The following is a 13,642-nucleotide window of genomic DNA, read 5'->3' on the forward strand; positions in this document are numbered from 1 at the left end:
TAAAGCCTCCCGGATGTAAACGCCACCCAAGAAAACATGGACGCAGATACAGTTTATATCATACATAAACTATATGCAACTCCGTGGCAACCCCAGTCAAGGGGGCGCTTTGCCGCGATCTCATCTTCGACTAACAACCTTAACAAGTGAACCAAAAGTCAACCCAGGGAAACCAAGTGGGCCGCTAGCTTTCGGCCCCCAAGCCTTTCCAAATCTTTTCGTTACGTGGCGTTCACGACCCCGGGGTAAATCTTCTACAGTTCCCCGTCAAAAGGTTCGGTTAACTGCCTCATTGCCATTTTTTGTACTGTAGTCATATAATTACATAATTTATTTCAATTAATATCTCGAGCTGGATCATTGTTAGATTAATATTCTTTATAATTTCATGATTTTAATTGGGTATATATTTTTACTTCGGAATTACGTAGAGTTTTGTTCAATTCTAGATAGGTTTTGCATATTACATTCACTGTCATTATTCTAGAAAACTCCCGAGAAATCTATCGTGAAAAACAACTGATAAAAATAGGCGCTTCACGGAAACTTTTCAGGGGGCCTGCCGTAACTGAAGGTTTTCCATGGAGTTGGGGCCAACTAGCTAGCATGACCTGCATTGATTGATTCAAACTCTGTTGCTGTCGCCACTAGCTGTCTGAAAAGCTCAGAAATATGTATATCAGTCATGGAAGCAGCCAAAAGCTTATAGTCAGACCCTCTCTCTTCTTTACGCCCTTTGCCCATTTCGCTCCCCTTGGATATCAAGACCAGCTACTATGGGGAGCACGGCTGGGGTCATTCCTCCACCCCCCGGGGTGACGCCTGATTTCGACTATTCTAATCCGAGGGGCTTTAAGACCGAAATGATCATTTTTGGCATTGGACTCTTTCTCAGCACCTTGTTCTTGGCCATGCGTGTATATACTAGGGCATGCTTGTTGTCAAAATTTGGGTGGGATGATGGTATATCAATCTTTCTTCCTGATACAAGCGAAACGAGTCAAATTGCTAAGTTCAAATAGTATCAATAATTATAGCCTGGGTAGGAAATATCGATAGGGCACAATGGTTCCGGTTTGCTAACAGCAGTGGTTGATTCGAAAAGGTTCTTTCTCTGGCTACACAAATCGCGTGCATGTGTATGTGGTGCTCTTTTGCCGTCACCTTAACACTCGTGAGCATTCATTGACATTATCCCATCAGTGAGCTGCGTATATGGTGGAACTGGAATCCACTTGTGGAATGTGACTCCAGCCATGTTCGATGTCTATCAAAAGGTATCTTGACCCGCCCTACCTCTTATCCACACCGTATTAATAGATCTTGTCCGCAAAGACCATCCTGGCCGCCGCCGTTATTTACGTGCCTGCCCTCGCATTCGCCAAAGTCGGCCTGATCATCCTCTATCACCGTATCATCAACAAACAAAATACCTACAAATGGGCGCTTCACATTATCTCGGCTATCATTTGCGGATATAGCGTCGCCATTGTTTTTGCATTGATCTTTGCATGTAACCCTATTCAGAGGAGTTGGGACTCCTCTATCACACGGGGTTCTTGTATTGATCGTAATGGCTTGTACATCGCAACGGCTGTGACCAATATCGTGTCGGACCTGGCGCTTATCGTGGTTCCTGTCCCGCTGGTGTTAGGCCTACAAATGCCGCGAGTTCAAAAGCTTGGACTTCTCTTCATGTTCGTCGTTGGCTGCGCGTGAGTATTTCGGTGCCAGTCCTACTGATCATGCGATACTAACCAATCTCCAGTACCTTTATTACGAGCATTTTGCGACTCACCACCCTGATTCCTACCCTTACAGCAACAGACGTTACATACGCCATAGCAGATGCACAACTTTGGATGTAAGATTCCTAATTCCTTGCACAACACCACACAGTGCTCACACCTCGTCTCTCCCACAGTTATGTCGAAGCAAACCTCATTATTATTTGTCCCTGTCTGCCATTCCTCCGACAGTTTCTACGATACTACTCCCCCTCCTGGATTGGCGAAGCCACCAGCTCCGGCCAACGCTACTTCGGCTACTATGGCACAGGGAGCGCCCCGCGCAGCCGGCGCAAGCAGGGCCTCACTCTTCTACAGGATGACATCGCGCTCGCCGAGAGCACCGAAAGCACGCATAGTCAATCGCATATTATCAAAGAGGTTCAGTGGCAGGTGATCGAAGAGCACGGGAATGCGGAATCGGCAGCTAGGGTTGGTCTCTCACGTCGGGTTTAGCATGTCCACTCAGGGGTACGAACAATCCATACCTCAACTCCAGATTGCCGATCGGCGACCAAGATACAACATCTTTGAACGCAAAAAACCACTTAGTGGTTTCCAACGTCCAGGCAAATGAATGGAAAAGAACCATCACGCCAAAATCACTCGCCGTTCGGAAGCGAAATCCGGCAAGGCTACCAGCCTAAAACCTCTCACCATGAGGGCGCATTACCTAAAGCTCTCAGTCAAGTGAAACATTTTCATTTCCGTGGCCCTCTCATTGGACGATCATAGATAGACTACCTTCGTTAGTTCAAAAACGCGACTTTACATAATATATTAGCCCTGAGTGAAGGAAGTCATTTCCGCTGCAGATGGATGAGTCTTGTACGCCGAAGTAAGGGCTAGCGCCGTGGCTGATTGTCGACACAATCCAAAGACGCCGATCACACACTAGTGGCCCCATCTCGCCTGTTCGTTTCGCGTATGATTGGGTTTGGTTCCTTCAGATCCTCTCTTGATTGAGAAGTGCCCGCATAGGCTGTCGGCGATTCTCACCAGTGCAGGTGGCCGACTGGGAACGCTGTCGCGTATCCTTTTTGATTTCTGACTCCCGTTTCGGAACTTTCCGCCACTTAGCGTTGGCGCAGTCGCTCTTGATATTAAATTTGAAATAGTTCCTTCGCCTAGACTTTATTAAGTCAAATTTGAATTTTACCGGTTGAAATATTGAAATCGATTCTCATAAGATTATTCTCGAATAACCATAACCTAGACATGACTCGTGTAGTGTGGAATTCAAGTCCATGTAAGCACTCTAAATTCCGCATGGAAACAAATCCTATATTATATGCTCTTAAGTAGACTTTCAGTATGCGCTCCAACTCTTCAACTCTCCAACTCACCCAAGGTTCCAGTCCACGGTACAGATTGACGGAGCGGAGAACATGTCCGGTCGACGAGGGAAATGACACCATCTCGAGCGGATCCAGCGGGCGGGTCGGCGGCGGACCGAGCGCGGATAAATGTCTAGCACCGACCAAGTGTACCAGAGGAACCTATATCGGGTAATAGTATATCATTGCCCAGTGATTACTTCGGACTCCGGAGGGTTACAAATGTCCGCCATATGGCACTAGAAGCGAGCTACCTGTACCCTAATAAATAGTTTAAGCAATTCAAGCAGTTCAGGCAGCTGGCTTATAGTTTCATTCAGTGGTATTAGACTGCCTGATACACCCATCGTCCTATAAATGGTGCAAAAGGACAATTTTCCACCAATCAGAAGCCTGATCCTTTCGCGCAGCCATCTACCATGCTTGCTACGTTTCGCTTCGCTGCGCAATAATACTTCCAGGGTACTAGTACCCAAAGGTTAGTATACTTTAGTTTATATACTACAGAAAAGTTTGTGGCTTTTTCATTTGCGATTTTTCAGTCGTCACATACATATTCTGGGTCGAATCACCATAGAGTGAGTATTGAATAAGCGGCTATAGCCAGCCTACTGAATTCCATCCGATCTAATATACATAGACCCCCGGAAATTGATAAGGTTCCGATCGCCGACTCCGTACCTGACCCGACTTTGCAGGTCGGACACTGCGAGGACCCCGGACTACTCTATGTACTTATTGTAGACTGTGTACAGTGTCTACAGGCTGTACTGGACAATGCGATATACCAAGGAGAGAAAGCTACTAATCATTGAAATGATACAACAGCGAAACAATGGAATTTTGTTAGCTTTATCTAATTGGAACTTTGAGCATAACGATAAAAGCAAGAAACCATTTCCGGGTAGTATATACATAAACACTATAAACAACAGTCACGCGTGCCTTATTTTATAGAACGGTCGTGAGGATCAGGCTGTCAGCCAAGCCCCCGCAAAGGACCCCACCTCTACCTCATCTCCTTGAGGACCCCCTTCCCACCAAACTATGGCTACTGATACCACTCCACCACCACTCGTGCTGAAAACTCCTCCGCCGCACACTACAACCGAGACAGACAATTTACTTGAGATTGAGATTGAGAAGTTATCGTGAGAGCCTTGAAACGGATGACAACAAGTCTTTTATCTTGTCGATCTGTATAATATATGTCTTGGCTGAGAATGAGGTGAGTAGTAGGCCGGGTTCGCGGAGACGGACAGAAGAGATTGGACGCCTGAGGGGCCCTGGAATGAGAACAAATCCAGTATAGTCTACTGTTTGTTGCATTCTAATTAACGATTAACGAACATAAAGCAGCAAGTGAGCGACATCAATCCGTCATACGAGAGCCCCTTGTGCCCACTTAGTGAATAGGCTGCGTCACCTCTTTCGAGATCCTCAGGATATTATCAAGCTGCTCCTTCGGCATTCTCCCCATTCCACACTCAGTTGCCACGCTGAACCTCTTCCCGGTGGCCTCCTGGGCAGCCTTAATCCGACGTTTCGTCCCCTCCTCGTCGTCGAAATGCACCAATCCCAGTACCAGCCGCGTATCCTCATCCACCGCCAATCCCTTCAACGGCTCAAAGTACGCCACGTCGTCCCGGCTCTTGGGCACAGGCATATGGATCCAATTCACCACGTGTGGTCTGATTGTCTTTGCGATATCATTCGCGAGCTCCACCAGCAACACCAGATCCTCAGGTTCAATAAGATGCTTGCCTTCTAGATCACCGTAGCATAGATGGAAGCCGACATGAACATCTCCAGGGATTCCCGCGCAGAGACGCTGAATCCGATCCAAGACGCCCTGTTTGACGGGGGCAAAGTGCGGCTTGAAGGGGAAGTCGTCGGGGAACCGACCTCGCTCATACTCCAAATCAATCACTTCGAAGGGCAAATCCCATTGAATGGCAAGGTCATGAGCTGGGATACCGGCTACAATCGCGTTCAGTGAGTCGAGGATACGGCGCTCATAGAACGGTTCGAGCTGTTCGTGGAATTCAGGACGCAAGTGCCCCTGGATGCAGGCTAGGGGTGATGGGAGCGAGACTTGGAATCGTACTCCCGGGGGGATGACGCCTTGGTCGCGTAGTTGCACGAATCGCTTATAGGATTCGAGCGCAGCGTCATCGTACTGAGAAGGCGCCACGGAATCCTGAGTAAAGCCAGGGTGATCTGCAGGTAACTCGGTGCTACCTGGCAAGAACGGGCGGTATGTCTCCTTGGGAAAGCAGGGAAGCTCCCAGCGGATGTAGTTCTGTCGGACACCCGGTTCGCCGTCTGGGATCGAGTAGAGGCGGTTTGGCAACGCTACTGGGACTTGCCTGAAAACCTGCTCAGTGTCAGGCAAGGGGATGCTTCCTACCAGGTGCACTCCGACGGGGGCGATCATGGTGACTGAAACCGTTCTAGCTGGGGGCACTGTAGGAAAATTGGGGGCGAGAGCGAGGGTGAAGGCGACAGCAAACTCGGAGAAGAGGAGCAGATAAAAATAACTACACTGGTCACGGGCGGGAGAGGGGTAAACAGCAACCACGAACAAAGAGACTACCAACATGGAACTATGCAAGAGCAGAGCCCGATCCCTGTTCATAATTCCAAAGAGCCCCCACTCATACTAATGCTCTAGATAGAATCTATTCCCGCACCAAAGGATGATTAGACCTTGCTCAATGTGCTTATCCCCGTGCTGGGCACTTTGCGCATTGAAATGTAACCTACTGCAAACCCTAGTCGTACTCCCCCGTCCAAATACCATCCTTTACGATGTATGATCAGGAAAGAATGCTGGTTAGAAGCTCATCTGACAAGCAGCATGTGAATCTAGCCCCCAATTAGCATAGCCGGCATATGTCCGAAGCAAACAATATGATCTTCGCGCTATACACGATACCACCGCATTTGTCTGCAGATATGAACCTATATTTATACAGGAGCTCTTCCCACTATCTTTGTAGTAACTTATAGCAGCGACTAGCATGTCCAGCCTAACACCTGAAGAGATTGCCTACTACCAGGCACATGCAGACGATGATCTTCGACCGAATCAGATAGCTGCTGATGTTGTTGGGATTGTGCTGACAGTCACAGCGGTGGCGGCGCGAGTCCTGGCGCGATTCCGCTCGAAAGCTGGCTTTGGCTGGGATGATTATCTTATTTCAGTTGCCTTGGTGGGTAGATACGATAATTCGGGAATTATAAAAAAAAAAAAAAAAAAAAAAAAAAAAAAAAAAAAAAAAAAAAAAAAAAAAAAACCTTTGGCGCTGCTAATAAACTGTGGCTAGATGGGCCAGCTCTCGTATGCCGTCTTGATGTTCATGAGTGTCATTAACGGTGAGGGCCAACATATTATCTTTGTCAAGAACCAGAAGCTCTTCGTACAGGTATGGGATGTTGCGTTGGCTGTCCAGGTTCCTGAGCTAACAGGTTGTGTTCACTCGGAAGGAATATGTGGCAGCGATTATCTCATACTCGATTACTGTCATGCTCACCAAAATATCCATCCTGTTTCTCTACCACCGCTTCTTCCCAATGAAATGGCTTTTGCTGATCGCCTATGTTGTGGGTGCAATTGTCGTCGCCTATAATCTGGCCGTGATATTTGTCGCTGCCTTCCAGTGTATCCCTCTTTCAGCACTGTGGACTGGACAGTCCGAGAAATGCATCAACACGGCTCCGCCTTTCACAGCTCTCGCGTGAGTTCGCCCACATATACCCGACATTGTCTCTGACCGTGACGTAGTATTGTCAATGTAGTAACTGACATCGCCATTTTGGCAATCCCCGTCACGCCTGTCCTAGGGCTGCACATGAACACAAGTCGCAAGGTACAGGTACTGACTATCTTTCTTCTGGGGGGAATGTAAGCTTGCTTCTTCCACTGCCGCCTTACCGGCACCCATCTAACAATGCCAGTGTCTGCATCTTCGGCATCATCCGCACAGTGGCAATCTCCAACATGAAACCAGTCGACCCCAGCTGTAAGCCCTCCCCCGTTCTCAATCACCCTTTCACGCATGCTAACCGACCCAGACAATGCAGTCAACTCTGGCCTGTGGTCCTACATCGAGATATCAGTCGGCATCCTAGCAGCCTGCTTGCCCACCTTGGCCCCCCTTTTCAAGCACCGCAGGCAGAATCAGCTCGGGAACGGAACATACGCCTCAGGCAGCGGTTCAAGCCGGCGCTGGAAACTCGGCAGGAAGTGGTCGACAGAACGGCTGCAGGATGACGTGTTGCTTACAGAAAACACGTATATCGTTGAGACTTGGTCGCATTCGGGAAATGGGTCTAATAGCGCCATACAGCTCGATCATCATGACAAGTCCAGCAAAGGCGGGGAGAAGGATCATCGGTTGTCGGGCATCGTGGTGCAGAGAGAGGTACATCAGATGGTGGATTCTGTTTAGTGTGTTCAAGACTTGGGCGGGTGCGTTGCTCACCATTCCTTAATCAGGAACTTGATAGCATACCACTATGTACTCCATTCGGGTTATTTGTGGCACATTACTGGTGGTCCATGAGCGTGAAATCATTTATTTGCCAATACCGGCGTGCACTTTTTGTGGGAAGAAGGTAGCTCTATACTGATCATACCGAGCAAAATGATTACATGAAATCATCCAAATTGGAGTAATTGAATCATGTTTCGCATAACGTTTGCAGTATGGCAAGCCTATGCCTCCCAGCTTATTCAGACATATCTAGCCATCGCTTCACCTTCTCGTCGTGGCAGTAACGCCCAGTCCAGACTGTGTACATTCGTTGAAGCTGTGCGATGACCGCGGCCTATACAGAAGGAGTGGGCCCAGCTCACTCCGTATACAGCCGGTCGGCGATCTCGAGGAAGACAGTGGCACCTCCAGAATATGAACTAAGCAGTCAGTTGCTTTCCAAGAAACATACTACTGCAAGTCAGTGGAGGTGCTCCACCATACCACAGGGGTCTGTTGGAACGCAGGCATCACACTACATGGTCAAATTAAAGGCAGCAATATAAATGAACACTACGGAGTATTCACAAGACCAACCGGACAAGGATTAAAAACTCGGACCCGACTGTGGCGAGGCGATGCAGACATCAAATGGCTCTGTGGAGCTACTTGATAGGTTTCCGGGTGGATGTAGTTTCCAGATTCAGTATCATGATAAGGGATCATAGTGTTAATGTACTGCGAAGAGCATACCAGCAAGCCGTAAGTACTCCACCGGCAAGGACGTTTCATTTCCGAAGCGGACTCCAAACCAACCACAGACGGCTCCTTGGCCATGCCAAGTGAAGCCGACATTTATGGCCTGCTGCATGTCAAGGGAGGATTGTATATCGGTTTTATCCAGTCCTGCAACATATCAGAGACATTTTCTAAGTTTTGATTGGGAGCCACGCTCAAATGAGGCTAAGAAGTACATCTTCACACAACCTCCTCGATTCATCATAGTCGCCCGCCGAGCCGGGCATATGCAACAGGCAACTACACGACGGTTCGGAAGGAATTCCATTATATAGACTTTAAAATATGCCTGCATCCGTTCCTACAACCGTACCATAACTTAGGAGCTCACGCACCGAACACCTCATCATAGTCGAACATACACGACTGGTATCGCAGATCTTAGAGGTGATGAGATCAAACACTTCTAGCATCCCTTTGCGATTTCCCAGGTGGAAGGTCTTCCAATAAAGTCCTGGTCCTTAACGCCCATCCCACCCCTTCCAGGAAGGCCTACCGAGGTTTACTGCAGGCAACCGCCGGCAAGATTACTGGTTTGATTGGAATATAAGAAAAGATGAGTAGCCTAAATATGTAATGGACCCGCTTTCATTTCGGGGCTCCTTCCCAGGTAACCTCAATGATTGCCAATGCCGCCCCCTCAGGTGTCCAACACCTGACTGGTCCAAACCTCTCGTCTGCCTCCCTAAACAAAGCTTGCCACTCGTCCTCATCCCTCAGCCGAGACTTATTAATAGCAAGCATCATTAGATCCATATACCGAATATATCTCTCTGTCGCAATCGGCAATGACCCACTATCTGGACACAGGCTCTCATTGACAACCACCTTCGCGCCCGTTCGAAGCGCAGGAACCAGTTGTCTCAGAATTTTGACCACATACTCATCGGACCAATCATGGAGCACCCACCGAAAGAGATATAAGTCGGCAACAATAGGCTGGGGGTTAAAGAAATCATGAACGTGAAACTCAACTGCGCGGTTCTCCGCTTGCATAGTGGCTCGGGCCTCCTCCACTACAGACGAGACATCCTGGACAACAACGCGCATCCCCGGGTTTGCGTTGGATATCAAACGGGCAATGTGGCCGTCAGAGCCGCCTAGGTCGACCACTACCGCCCCGTCGGGTAGGGAAGCCCATGGGTATCCCTTGATTAGGAAGGAAGGCGAGTACGCCGGTATGGGGCCAGTGTAGAACTTCATGGCTTCAGAGAATTGCCTTGCCTTTTCGGGTCGGGACTGTAGGTAGTCAAAGAGATTCTCGTTCGTGTGGTGAGACAGCGAGAATCCCTGTCCATCTCGCATTGTCAACCGACGATTTAGGTTGTCAGAGTAAAGTAACTCACCGTCTCATTCGGCTCGTGGCCGCGGAACTGCTGCATTGCATCTACCGTCTGTCACACCATCAGATTACCCGCCCTGACAGAAAGATTGCCGGGAGCTCACCCTCGCGAACGATCCGTAGAACTCATCAAACTGCCCGATCCCCGCCTGGATCACTGCATCAGTCGCTAACGCTTTCGATCCCGCAGAATGTGACACGAATCCCTTCCGGCGCTCTTGAAATAGTCGATGGAAAACTATCGCAAACCTCACCACCTGCTTCAGCTCAAAGATGTGAACTCTGCACTTCTCGCTCAGCTGTTCGTACGAGATCTCGCCCACTTCGGGGACGTGATTCGCGATCTTGTACCGTGAGATAGCCTGTAGAGCGCTCCCATTGTACTTTTTGACAAGTCAATCATTTGATTACAGCAATAAACCAAAATATCGGATCACTTGGGGGCTAACCAGGGGTAGAATGCAGGTCAATGGGCCCTGAAGGCGATCAAGGAGTTCAAGGCAGGCGTTGATGGCGGCGGCTTTAGTGCGCACTATTTCGGGTGTTTGCCTGGCAATTGTCACGGGCGAGTCGGGTGAGAAAGTGGGCATGTTAAGTCCTTGGTGTCTGAGGGCTTGAGTGAGGACTTGGGTGCTCTGGGATATGGTGGACGCCAAGTCCTCTATTTCTTCCATTTTGGATGCTTAGATCTTTGTTTCAATGGACCTGTAGAGTGGCTGGGTCATGACTGTGTGAGGTGGACAGTGTCTCTTTAAAAAAGACCCAAATGCGGTTTGTCGAGACTTGTCCGTTTACAATAATTCTACACGGTGAGGGTAAACTACCGAGTCCGTGGCAAAAGGCTACCCCGCTATCTCAGGCTATTTGGTCTTTCGATCACAGGCCAAACTGCTGACGGGGCCTGTCATGGAAATCACTACGCAGCTGAGGTTGTATTGGACGTCCAACTGCAAGTAAGCGCTGTCCTTCCAACGCAGGTATGAATTTTCAAATTTAGCTGTATTAATATAATGTAATTGTTTATAATACATGTAGTATGTTAATCTTTCAGGAGATTTTTTTTTTTTAAATGAAATTTCTATAATAAAGATTTTGTACCACAAAGACCAACTGCGGCTGAGCGTGAGACACTCGAGACGCAGTCATCATTAGCTGATTTATTTGCCATCCGGGACGGTCCGGCAACGCCTGTTGATCCTCCCGCGTCCCCGATGCAACCCCAATGGCCATTACTACCTAGAAGGGCCGCCTACATATGCCAAGGAGAGGGGGTGGGAGGAGCAGTAAAGCAAACATCAGCCTCATCTTCGCCCGATTCGCAATGGGCTACATCCACAGGTGGTCTGATTGTGGATCATCCAACCAGGCCGTAATTTCTCACATCAGCACTTGGTCCTGCAAGCTCACTGTGCCGAGTGGGGATGATACGTGTTGTGCCTCGTGACCCCTTTCGCAAGAATGGCTACCACGGACTGCGCCGATCAACGAGAGGATAAATGAGGAGGTCATGGTTTGTCCTTAATGGAGGGCAAGTCAGTCAGATCCATCAGCCTACTCCGTACGAAGAACATCATAACGGGTTCCCGCCAGACCACCGAACAGATCGTGAGCTCTACCGTCAAATCATGGAGTTTGCATTCTAATGAACTTTTCAACAGCATCATGCAGGTCAATACTGTCGTTCCCCTTCTGCTAATTAGCATTGTGGGTCTGGCGGTCGCAGTTCCTGTTAAAGTCACGAGAGATGCGGACGCTAGTAAGCATAGAAAGGGAAGGGAGAAGGAATGCTCTGACAACAAAATAGCTTTCCCAGTTCAATCAGCCGATGATGTCGATATCAAGAAGATTGGTGATACATACTGATTGGTGACAGTTGGGATCCGGGTGAAAATGAACGGATTGGTTTCAAGAGGACAAGTCATGGAGGCCATAACCAGATAGGTAGATTTACATCCAGCACTTACAGTGGACCAAAATTTCTGTGTGAACTGTACAAATAGCCTGTAATTCCCCTCCTGGAACGATTCGTAGTTGAAACAGCAAACATGTCCCTAAAAATAGGAAAAATGCTGGGTGATGTTCTCGGTCGGCGTGGGCCAGAGTACTCTCAAGTATGCGACAGCACCGATAGCATTCGAGAAGATACGTTGACTGAGTCGACCGCTCAAGGATCAAGAGGTAGTAGCATCTCCAGAGTTATGTCTTTGGCTGCACTTTTCACTCTTGGTGTGGCCGTGGGCATGCTGGGCACGAGGGCAGTATACCAAACAAAAACATCTACTTTGGGGTGTAGCACTGGTGAACTACCGATCCACGGTGATTTTGTCCCTCAGGGTGAATGGAAACTTTCTTCATCTAACACCGATAGCACTGTTAACCGGCGCTAGTTCGTATCTCTTCTTGCGCTCCCCAGCTCGTCCGCCATTACCCAGAGTTCGAAGCTCCCCCTCCAGCTGAGGAAGAAACGGAGGAAGTTTGGGACTCTCTGATTCCGAGTACGACTACCGCTCTACTAGATTAAACTTGCATTCTGACCGATAGGAAAGACGGTGTTGGTTACGTGATCCACCCTGACATATCACCGAATATGTCCGTTCTGGGCGTTTTCCACGAACTGCATTGTTTGGTACGCTCGCAGACCCCTCGAAATGGCTTGTGCTAACTAGCTCTTACAACAGTATCTCATCCGTCGAGCCTACTACGCGAATAACACCGTAGAGGAGAGCTTCGACGTGGGCATTGAACGACATCCGCACGTCGGGCATTGTTTCGACTATCTACGCCAAAGTATCCTCTGTGCTGCAGATTCGCATTTAGAACCTACAACCGAGCGAGTAATCGGAAACGACCGGTGGGGCTTTCAGCGGCAATGTCGCAACTACACAGAGATTAAAGAGTGGGCAGCGCAATGGAAGGTGTTTGATATCGAAGGATCTTTTGTTCCATCCTTCTTGCAACACAACCACTAAGATGGCACTAAGATGGCGATCTGAGGAAGAATGGCGAACGAACGCAAAGCAAGATTATAATTACAATTCAATAACCCCATCATCACCATCATCGCAGAACCCGAAATGATCTCCAAGTGGTATCTTCTCCACACTGTCTCTGTAACAGGCCGTGTGCTTGGTCGCATATTCCCGTAGCTGAGCCCAGGGCTTACACTGGTGGACTTGGCTATCACCTGCCGTGAAATCTCCAAACGTGTATAGCGGAGTGCTATCGGCATTACACACGACATATTGTCGTAATGCGTCGAAGCAGTGGTTTATGTGGGCACCGGGGCTGTGCGTATACGGCCGACCGTCTACTGCTTCCCACATGGTCTTGCGGAGGATTTTCTATGGCCAACCTCAGTGGATTAAACGGCCCATAATGCGGGTATTACTTACCAAACAATGGAGATAGTGGTATGCTTCTAGAAGATACACCCCCTTGCTGTGATCAGAGGGTAAGTACATGCTTTCGTGCCAGCCGTGGCTCCGGGCGAAATCCCTATCAATGGCGATAAAGCCGTGAGAAGGGAGGATGCTTTCCCAGAGTGAGTCTGTGTGAGATGCGTTGTTCATATCACTGTAGGCGGTGTTCCACCAAAATTGCTTATGTGTTGAGTCGAGGGAAAGGGCTTCTAGTTTATCTTTACGTTTGTGAGTCAATATCATTTCCCGGCCAGAGTGTCAACGCACCATGAGCCGGTAGCTCTGGAAGCCTTTCTTCCACAGTTTGTCTTAGCAGATAGTAGCCACCCAGAGAGGAGATGGTGTTTGTCAGAATAAGAACTAACACCAATGGCAGCCATGATAGCCGCTCTCTCTTGATCTTTGGCTCATAATGGGCTGGTAGAGAACGCTCTGGATCTTCTGCTGGAACAGGTTTGTATTCAGAAGCCATTGAGGTATG

The 13,642-nt window shown here is 48.7% G+C and overlaps 7 protein-coding genes across 7 annotated transcripts; 4 read left to right on the top strand and 3 right to left on the bottom strand.

Annotated features, from left to right (window-relative positions):
- Positions 1 to 776: 776 nt before the first annotated feature.
- Positions 777 to 2,243, top strand: BDV37DRAFT_292122 (uncharacterized protein; the record flags this gene model as incomplete). The annotated part of the gene is made up of 7 exons (XM_032089112.1): positions 777 to 963; positions 1,023 to 1,042; positions 1,106 to 1,139; positions 1,204 to 1,277; positions 1,336 to 1,715; positions 1,769 to 1,864; positions 1,925 to 2,243. The coding sequence occupies 7 exons, from the start codon at positions 777 to 779 to the stop codon at positions 2,241 to 2,243; spliced, it is 1,110 nt and encodes a 369-aa protein (XP_031943901.1).
- A 1,874-nt stretch (positions 2,244 to 4,117) lies between these two features.
- BDV37DRAFT_242837 (uncharacterized protein) lies at positions 4,118 to 5,679 on the bottom strand. Its single transcript, XM_032081362.1, has one exon. It carries the CDS (start codon positions 5,559 to 5,561, stop codon positions 4,530 to 4,532), a length of 1,032 nt encoding a protein of 343 aa, XP_031943902.1. The 5' UTR covers positions 5,562 to 5,679; the 3' UTR covers positions 4,118 to 4,529.
- A 468-nt stretch (positions 5,680 to 6,147) lies between these two features.
- Positions 6,148 to 7,580, top strand: BDV37DRAFT_292124 (uncharacterized protein; the record flags this gene model as incomplete). The annotated part of the gene is made up of 6 exons (XM_032089113.1): positions 6,148 to 6,339; positions 6,454 to 6,552; positions 6,614 to 6,864; positions 6,912 to 7,031; positions 7,085 to 7,149; positions 7,202 to 7,580. The coding sequence occupies 6 exons, from the start codon at positions 6,148 to 6,150 to the stop codon at positions 7,576 to 7,578; spliced, it is 1,104 nt and encodes a 367-aa protein (XP_031943903.1).
- A 1,100-nt stretch (positions 7,581 to 8,680) lies between these two features.
- BDV37DRAFT_242841 (O-methyltransferase-like protein) lies at positions 8,681 to 10,423 on the bottom strand. The gene is made up of 4 exons (XM_032081363.1): positions 10,192 to 10,423; positions 9,847 to 10,125; positions 9,747 to 9,794; positions 8,681 to 9,690 (listed from the first exon to the last, which is right to left on the bottom strand). Exons 1-4 carry the CDS (start codon positions 10,414 to 10,416, stop codon positions 8,989 to 8,991), a joined length of 1,254 nt encoding a protein of 417 aa, XP_031943904.1. The 5' UTR covers positions 10,417 to 10,423; the 3' UTR covers positions 8,681 to 8,988.
- Positions 10,424 to 11,029: 606 nt separating this feature from the next.
- Positions 11,030 to 11,723, top strand: BDV37DRAFT_242842 (uncharacterized protein). The gene has a single exon (XM_032081364.1). It carries the CDS (start codon positions 11,264 to 11,266, stop codon positions 11,603 to 11,605), a length of 342 nt encoding a protein of 113 aa, XP_031943905.1. The 5' UTR covers positions 11,030 to 11,263; the 3' UTR covers positions 11,606 to 11,723.
- An 11-nt stretch (positions 11,724 to 11,734) lies between these two features.
- Positions 11,735 to 12,903, top strand: BDV37DRAFT_58382 (uncharacterized protein). The gene is made up of 4 exons (XM_032090921.1): positions 11,735 to 12,076; positions 12,130 to 12,237; positions 12,289 to 12,368; positions 12,421 to 12,903. The coding sequence occupies exons 1-4, from the start codon at positions 11,788 to 11,790 to the stop codon at positions 12,709 to 12,711; spliced, it is 768 nt and encodes a 255-aa protein (XP_031943906.1). The 5' UTR covers positions 11,735 to 11,787; the 3' UTR covers positions 12,712 to 12,903.
- BDV37DRAFT_269914 (uncharacterized protein) lies at positions 12,772 to 13,633 on the bottom strand (the record flags this gene model as incomplete). The annotated part of the gene is made up of 3 exons (XM_032084457.1): positions 12,772 to 13,083; positions 13,135 to 13,370; positions 13,429 to 13,633. 3 exons carry the CDS (start codon positions 13,631 to 13,633, stop codon positions 12,772 to 12,774), a joined length of 753 nt encoding a protein of 250 aa, XP_031943907.1.
- Between the last annotated feature and the right edge of the window lie 9 nt (positions 13,634 to 13,642).

This window comes from Aspergillus pseudonomiae (genome assembly GCF_009193645.1).
Source record: "Aspergillus pseudonomiae strain CBS 119388 unplaced genomic scaffold BDV37scaffold_16, whole genome shotgun sequence".
NCBI classification, from domain to species: domain Eukaryota; kingdom Fungi; phylum Ascomycota; class Eurotiomycetes; order Eurotiales; family Aspergillaceae; genus Aspergillus; species Aspergillus pseudonomiae.

Bases quoted from the DNA above. Each gene is read 5' to 3' on its own strand.
- BDV37DRAFT_242837 (XM_032081362.1), bottom strand. From the start codon at position 5,561: ATGATCGCCCCCGTCGGAGTGCACCTGGTAGGAAGCATCCCCTTGCCT.
- BDV37DRAFT_242841 (XM_032081363.1), bottom strand. From the start codon at position 10,416: ATGGAAGAAATAGAGGACTTGGCGTCCACCATATCCCAGAGCACCCAA. The intron at 10,126-10,191 runs GTTAGCCCCCAA...CTTGTCAAAAAG, and splicing joins TGACCTGCATTCTACCCCTG to TACAATGGGAGCGCTCTACA. The intron at 9,691-9,746 runs GTGAGTTACTTT...CGAGATGGACAG, and splicing joins GCCACGAGCCGAATGAGACG to GGATTCTCGCTGTCTCACCA.
- BDV37DRAFT_242842 (XM_032081364.1), top strand. From the start codon at position 11,264: ATGGAGGGCAAGTCAGTCAGATCCATCAGCCTACTCCGTACGAAGAAC.
- BDV37DRAFT_58382 (XM_032090921.1), top strand. From the start codon at position 11,788: ATGTCCCTAAAAATAGGAAAAATGCTGGGTGATGTTCTCGGTCGGCGT. The intron at 12,077-12,129 runs GTGAATGGAAAC...AACCGGCGCTAG, and splicing joins CGGTGATTTTGTCCCTCAGG to TTCGTATCTCTTCTTGCGCT. The intron at 12,238-12,288 runs GTACGACTACCG...CCGATAGGAAAG, and splicing joins TTGGGACTCTCTGATTCCGA to ACGGTGTTGGTTACGTGATC.